Genomic DNA, 7,864 nt, shown 5'->3' on the forward strand with positions numbered 1-7,864 from the left:
CCGGAGAGGGGTAGAGGGGTGGGGGGGTAGAGGGGGGGGTAAACAGCATTTGGGGAAGTTTGTCACAAACATCAGAGGTTTTCAACAACCCCGATGATCATATGACTCTATGTCAAGCTGGGGACACCAACCCCCCCACCACGCATCCACGCCCACGGGAGGCTGAGGGTATGTCTTTATTTATTTATTCTTTTTCTAATGTTTACATTTGTAAGATGAGCAGCCGATAAAGCTCAAAATTATTTCTCATTTCATACACCGTGAAGCAGCATCATTTCTTGCCCATCTTTCAAATGAGTATCATTCCATTAAAATGCAATCCTCGAGCCCACAGCTTCTTCTTCTCTCTCTCTCTCTCTCTCTCTCTCTCTCTCTCTCTCTCTCTCTCTCTCTCTCTCTCCTCTCAGCTCTTCAGATTTCAGCTCTGATGCATATTTTCACTCGGGTGCTCGTTGGTTAAACAAGGGCATGTATCCATTTGTTAATTGATACAATTACGCATTACGCGTAATGGTCACGTAGGTCTCCAGGCGCGCATCAATCACTGGTCGATTGACCTGCCAAAAACCCCTCTAACCGCTCCTGCTGGAGCTGCCCCTCTGTGTAATAGTGAACGATAGAAACATCATCGTCATTAACTCCGACGTGGACCTCTGTCAAAAAAGTCAGAGGCAAAGAAAGGTTGAAAATTGTTTGAGCGGAATGTTTAATTATTATTATTATTATTATTATTATTATTATTATTATTATTATTAAATGAATAGAAATGTTGCTGAATGCTGAAGAAAAACAATTTTCCAAAATTGTCTCACCCCAATTTGCTGAAATGTTCTATTCCAAAGCGCACCTTAAGAAAATGCCTGTGTCTGACGTGATTGGCAAAGACATTATTCTATCCTTGGTACCCTGCCGTTCCGGGATTACAGTGACGTCACGCTGATATCCTTGCATGGATGAATGCTAAAGAACTATAGAGCCACAAATAATAGCACAAGCAGAGTCCATATCTTGCAAGTCTTACGTTATCCTTTAAGCCTCCTTCAGCTACCACAACAACTTTTTTCCGCTTAATGATGCTTAATTTCATTTCTCACCAGCTCCTTTGGGGGGATTATTCATTCATATAAAACAATCTGCAGCTGGTGCCATCCTAAAGTCTCCCTCCTATGACTGAAGTCATCTATTATTGAGCGAAAGGCCGTGCGTGGAAATGTGTGGAAGACGGTGGATTTGAAGTAGAATTGCAATCGATCAAGGGTGAAGATTATTGCTGATGGTAACAAAAGAAGCAGCTATGTCTTTCTCGCAGTTTGGATACCCTTACAATGCAACTTCACAGGTAAGAGCATTTTACCCTCTCTTTTCTGTCTCTCACTTCGAAATTTAAGGCATTTTTCTCTCTTCGCATTTCTATTTTTATTAGTTAGAGCATCTTTTTTTTTAAACAAGAAAAAAACGCCTGACTGCTTTGTATTATTTGCGCGCCGCGCTTTCAGTGTCAAAGTAAACATCAATATTCGCGCACCCGTGTCCAATTACACTGAATTATGAATGAACTCACGTGTTTTTTTTTCTGATGACAATAGAGATGAATGTCACCTATTGCACAATACGCGCTGTAATTGGGCTGTTCATCCTGTGCGCAAACGCAAAGTTTCCACCAAAATCACTTATTCTGAGGCAAAAGAAATTGTTTCAAAGTGAAGTGAAATGATGCATTTGAGACAAACTTTTAACCCTCATGACAACATTTGAAGAAGTTCAAGTCGATGATGCGGATGAAGTAGTTTTTTGTTGTTTTCCTTCTTTGCGCAAAGTTGCACAACTTTTAAATCGACGCGTTAAACGTTCAGTGCTTTAAAAATAACATACTTCATATTTGAAATGAGGCATGAGGCATGTCATTTAGTACTTTTTACATTTATTTTAATGCTTTTGTGATTTTTAAAGCGGGTGTTAAACTGGAGACAGGCACTTTTACGCACGGATTGCGCGCAACTGAATCCATGGAAGAAAACATTAATTTTGCTTTTATTAATTTGCTTTCTCTGTAAAATGTCTTACTTTGGGTTAAAACATAAATTAAAGTAAAATCAGCTGATTCTTGAGTATATATATATATATATATATATATATATATATATATATATATATATATATATATATATATATATATCCTCACGTGTTCATCTGTTCTGAAATGAGCTACTTGTTAAGATGGATATCTTTTTTGCAACGCACCGTGTACGGTCCAGATAAGAGTCAGAGATACGCAATGATCATGTCTATCCACGATTCTCTTCATGCAGTTTTTCGTGTCGGCAAACCCCAGTACGACTTGCTGCGATTCGATTTCCAGGTCGGTCTCTGACGGGACAGGCGGCTCTCAGAGCGCCGCAGCCGCCGCCGCCGCCGCTGCCGCAGCCGCCGCATCCTTCTGCTGCCCGTCCTACGAGAACCGGCTCCTGGCGAGCAGCCGCACGGACCTGAACGCAGCGCTGGGGATGTACAGTTCTCCGTACGCAGCAGCGGCCACCGCCAGCCAGAACTACGCCAACTATTTCCCCTACGGCTCTGACACATCCGCGATCTACTCCACTCTGGTGGGCTCACTTCAGCTGAATGTGATGTGCAAAAAGAGTGTGGGAGGGAGGGAGACTGGCGCCCATCGATCAGTCGTTATTTTGATCATTATTGACGCAAACATGTGCGTCTTAATCAGTGCTCAGTGGTATTTTTTTTTCCAAATCTTAACATTAATTAAAACATGGAAAAAGTACCAATAGATTCAGGGAGTTCCTACAAAGGAGTTTTTCTTTAAATTATTTGTTATTTTATCACCTTAAAGTATTGTAGCTGTTTCAAAGTTTTGGCACTTGATTCTTCCTTTCTGTTTTTTTTTATTTTTTTTTTTTTTTTGGTGGGGGGGGGGGTGGGTGGTGGAATTTGTATTTTGCTATTCTTTTAGAATAGCACATTCAAAATAATAATAAATTTTGGGTGGTTGAGGGGGTGAATTGTATTTTTGATATGTAGAACTGCAACTTTAAATAGAAAAAAGAATATAAAAAAAATGTATTTTTCCAGTTGGGAGAATGTAAACAATAGAAGCATAAATGTGTTATTTATCTGTAATGCAACTTTTGGGCTTCTCTCCTTTTATTTAAGATTGAAAATTTGCTGTGAAATCACTTGTAGCCATATACCACAACTATAATCATGGATTATAAATAAGTTGCCAGCTGCTGTCACTCATAAAATCATTTTCTGTTTTATGGCAGCATGGGGGCGGGGGGCTGAAAATGAGCCTTGAAATCAAACTCATAATATTATGTTACCAGGTTTTAACAACCCGTTTTTCATTTGCAGAATCCACAGTATGAAATTAAGGACAGCGCAGGAACGTTACACTCTGGCATCACTCAAACTGCAAGTTATTATCCATATGATCATTCGTTGGGACAGTATCAATATGACAGGTATGATGTACTCTATGTTATTAACCTGCAAAAAATAAAAGGAATTTCAATTTAAAACTTAAATTAAATGTTTAAAAAAATCCTGCAACTGTAATGACAAATATGAAGTCACATGCACTGGAAAGATCAGATTAAAGGTCAGCATGCAACTCAAAAAACCAACATGGGTGTTTTTGGTTTTTAAGTTACCTGAACGTAAATCTAACATGTAGCTTCTATGATATAGGATCAAATTTGATGGGTAAACACATTCAAATCATGTAGTTTTAACATCACATTTAACAACGTAAAATTTAACTTGCTCAGTAAACAAAATGAAATTATGGAAAGTATTTCCATGCAAGTAAAATACGTTAACATAGCCAGAAACAATTTTGCTGAGTGACCTAAATGTAAATTTGTTGGGTCAACATGATGAATTTGCGTTACTGTTACTTAATTACCATGGCTCAGGTCAACTAGATTTGTAAGGGTTACACTTTTTTGTGTTCACTGAGCAAGTTATTTATTTTATTTATTTATTTATTTATTTTTTTTTTGAGTGCACCTGCATGGAGCAAAGTTTAGCAGATACTGTAGTCATTGCAGCATTTTCATTACTGCCATGTTTGTGTGTGTGTGTGTGTCCACTTCCAGATACAGCGCAGTCGACTTTAACAGCACAGCAAGACGAAAAAATGCAACTCGTGAAACTACCAGCACTCTGAAAACATGGCTGTACGAGCACCGCAAAAACCCCTATCCTACAAAGGGAGAGAAGATCATGTTGGCCATCATCACCAAAATGACACTCACTCAAGTGTCCACCTGGTTCGCCAACGCCAGGAGGAGGCTAAAGAAGGAGAACAAAATGACCTGGTCACCAAAGAATAAGGCCAACGATGAGAAGAAGGAAGATCTTAAGAGTGATCCAGACTGCATCACCAAAGGTAACCGCTTGTTTTGTTAAATACTAAAAATGAAGCTTTTGGGGGGGGGGGGGGGGGGGGGGGGGGGGGGGTAATGATGTGTAACAGGCAACATTTTGATCAACAGATAAGGACGTTTCATGCCTGATAAGTGCTGTTTATTTTCAGATTCCAGTGATTGCAAAGAGGAGAAGGATTTGAATCTGAGTGATCTGGATGACATAGAGGAGGACGACAAGCTAGACAGCGACTGTGAAAAGGTGCCTCCAGACGAGCACGGCCTCCACAGGCTCATGACAATATCGGGAGCATCTCAGAAGAGAGACGGCAGCTCAGAGCTGCACCTGAGTTTAACCAACACCTTCCACACTTTCCCCTGTGCCATCAAGAGCATGTCCGGCCTCCATCCTCTCCCGTCTGACTTCTTGGATCCTGTGGTGTCCAAGGTGTCGCCCTCGGCTATCCCCACAGGAACAGTGACTTTGTCAGAATTTGAACAGTCAGAAAAGCCACGGATTTGGTCCCTGGCTCGTACGGCAGCTTCTGGGGTCATACTGAGCCCTCACCACAGCTCTGAGCTGAGGACAGGCAACTCGACTGGAGACTGCCAGCTCCAGAGTGCCGGGCTATCCGGCACTTTTTCTGGACAGAGTGTGAGCATGAGGGGGCTCCAAGAATCTAACAACGTCACCATTGCTGAGAACTCCTTCCCCGAGGGCCCTCACTTGCACTCAAAAATCTATGGCTCTGGCAGCTACAGTCACAAGGGCCTCCAGCTGCACTGCTCCTCCTACGCTGCGCTCTCAGACACATGCCAGTACGCCGCGATTGAAGGTATGTCACCAAGTGAGAACCTGGCTATAACAGGATGATTTTCCACTTAGTGATGTATAGCTTAAACGCACGTTTTATCGGATATGAAGTGTCAGAGACCGACGTTGAGATGCTTTTGTGTGTTTGAAGGATTCAGCAGAAAAGTGGAGACGCAGTCATCAGATGTCAGTGAAGCCTGTGGCGCCGTGCAGGATGACAAGGTCACCACGTTTAGAGCGGTGATGAAAAGGTGAAGCAGGTAAGAGCCCGTGCAAAAACAAATGAGTGGACTCGTGCACAGGGTTTCTACAGGTCATGCACCCACCAGCAGCGGGTCAAGGTTTACTCAGGTGCAGTAAAGCTTTGGTATGATTAGAAAAGCAACAAGTTTCATCAAACAAAGATGAAATCAAGAGCTTCTCAAGCAACTTGTATTAAAGAGTGTGAAAAATCAAAACCTAAACAAAATAAATGTCATATGACAAACATTTCCTTGTAATACTAAAATATTTTGGGTGAATAATTGACAGTTTTAATAATATTTAGTTGATTTTTTTAACTACTATCCCTTTATTGATGTATTTGTGGAATTGTGTTTTGGGCTCTCACAATAGAGTTGCAACTTTTACTTTCTTGAATAAAGGTCTTATTTATTCACTCAATCACTCATCTTCAACTGGTCAATCAAATGGGGGGGGGGGGGGTCACAGGGTGGGGGGGATACTATCTGGATAGAACCTCAGTTTGTCCCAGTGCCACACATAGACACATTCACACCTGCACGCACACCTATACAGACAATTTAAGATTTCCAATCCAACCCACATGTCTTTGGATGTGGGAGGAAGTCGGAGCACTCAGAGGGAACCCACGCTAAGACAGGGACATGCAAACTCCACACAGAAAGGCCACACCTGGAAATCAAACCCATAACCTTTTTGCTGTGAGACAACAGTGCTAACCACTAATCCACCATGCTCCCCCTTGTTTATTTATTTAAAGACACACAATTCCTTGTAAAATTTGAATTACTGTTTTGTTTTTTTCTCTGATTTTTTTTTTTTTGGGGGGGGGGGGTGGTAATAACATCTGCATATTTAAAATTTGTATTGTGGTGACATTCTGAGGAAGAGAAATCATTTATGTAAATATATTGTACAGAATATCAATTGCTTCAAACCTTTTCACAGTAATTTGTTTATTTATTGTAATGGGTTTTTTCTTACATTTGAATTAATTGAAATTTAATTGTAAGTTGAGAAAAACAATGAACATGCTGCTCAAAAGTACTATATGTGTGTGTGTGTGTGTGTGTGTGTGTGTGTGTGTGTGTGTGTGTGTGTGTGTGTGTGTGTGTGTGTGTGTGTGTGTGTGTGTGTGTGTGTGTGTGTGTGTGTGTGTGTGTGTGTGTTTGATCCTTCTGTCCTACTTAATTTACTTTTTAAGTGTATAATACTTTTTTCCCTCCTTCCTTCTAGATTGCTGGAAGCTGTATCCCAATAATACCAATAATGAATAAAAGGTGACATTTATTTATGCACTGAAGGACTCACTGGCCTCGATAAGACACGTGGAAGCTCCGTGGCGCGTTGCTGCAGTGAGAGCAGCAATTCAAACTGTGGACTTGGCTTGTCTTGTTTTTTGCACAATTATGGTTTTTATGATATAAAGGACTTTATGCAAAAAAAAAAATAAAAAAAAATCTACATGCAAAGTTTCGAGAATGGCCAAATAATTGAGAGGAAAAAAGAAAGAAGAACCGGCTGCATTTGTGGGTGGCATTTGTGCAGTGTTGAAAACGTATTTATTTGTGTATTTATTATTTTGCTATGTCCTCTGTTGGTTATTTAATGTGTTTAATTTAACGGTTTGTCTCTCCTCCTTTGTTGTATGTTTGATTGTGGTTTGGTGTCGTTTTGCGTGTCGGATGTTGAGGATGTCGCGCGCGCATCTGGACATGTGTTCAAATGTAACCTGATGATGTGTTCTGGGTTCATTTTTATTATTAATAATAATAATAATAATAATACATTTTTCCTATGTTCAAGAGCTTCAATCGTCTGTGTCGTGCTTATTGTTGGAGTTAAACATCTGATTTGATTAAAAAAAAACAAAAAAAAAACGCTTGGAGGACGCGTCCTTTGATCCAGGGTGTCGCGCCCTGACGCGACGACGCGCTGGCGGGAGAGTACGTGGGTGAAATCCACAAGTCCCACGGAAGAAAGGGGACATCATCCTCGTGTTCTCGGCGTCTAATGTGAAGCGGCATCAAACACTTTGCTGCTGTTCAGTCCGAGGAACAGCAGATGAATGCTGCTTTGTCCCCTGTGGAGCGAGCCGCCGCCGCAGTAACTTAACACTGTGTTAATTAAAAGGTCATTTGTTGGATCAAACCCTGAAGAGAAATTCACATGCTCCATCAAAGTCAGTTTGATTTGGCTGTTTTATTTATTTATTTATTTATTTATTTATTACGGCCTCACTGTCCCACAGACGGCTGATGATCAGTGTGGTCCGTGATGCGCACTGACGGCACAGATACGCACACACAAAATGTTTTGATCCTCACACTTCAAACTTTTGTAATCAAATAGTTTAGCAAGAAACGACAAAGACTGCTGCTGTCTAAACACACACACACACACACACAAAAGAGAGAGAGTT

General features: G+C 40.8%; 1 protein-coding gene across 2 annotated transcripts; it reads left to right on the forward strand.

Moving 5' to 3' along the window:
• Positions 1–830: 830 nt before the first annotated feature.
• On the forward strand, positions 831–7,302 carry irx6a (iroquois homeobox 6a). Of its 2 annotated transcripts, none has more exons than XM_034186309.1 (7): positions 831–1,339; positions 2,310–2,603; positions 3,370–3,479; positions 4,116–4,408; positions 4,556–5,221; positions 5,351–5,459; positions 6,679–7,302. In XM_034186309.1, exons 1-6 carry the CDS (start codon positions 1,274–1,276, stop codon positions 5,452–5,454), a joined length of 1,533 nt encoding a protein of 510 aa, XP_034042200.1. In that variant the 5' UTR covers positions 831–1,273; the 3' UTR covers positions 5,455–5,459; positions 6,679–7,302. The 2 variants fall into 2 exon arrangements, with proteins under 2 accessions (XP_034042200.1, XP_034042208.1); XM_034186317.1 differs by having other exon boundaries at positions 2,360–2,603.
• Positions 7,303–7,864: the final 562 nt, after the last annotated feature.

Source organism: Thalassophryne amazonica, chromosome 2, assembly GCF_902500255.1.
Source record: "Thalassophryne amazonica chromosome 2, fThaAma1.1, whole genome shotgun sequence".
NCBI lineage: Eukaryota > Metazoa > Chordata > Actinopteri > Batrachoidiformes > Batrachoididae > Thalassophryne > Thalassophryne amazonica.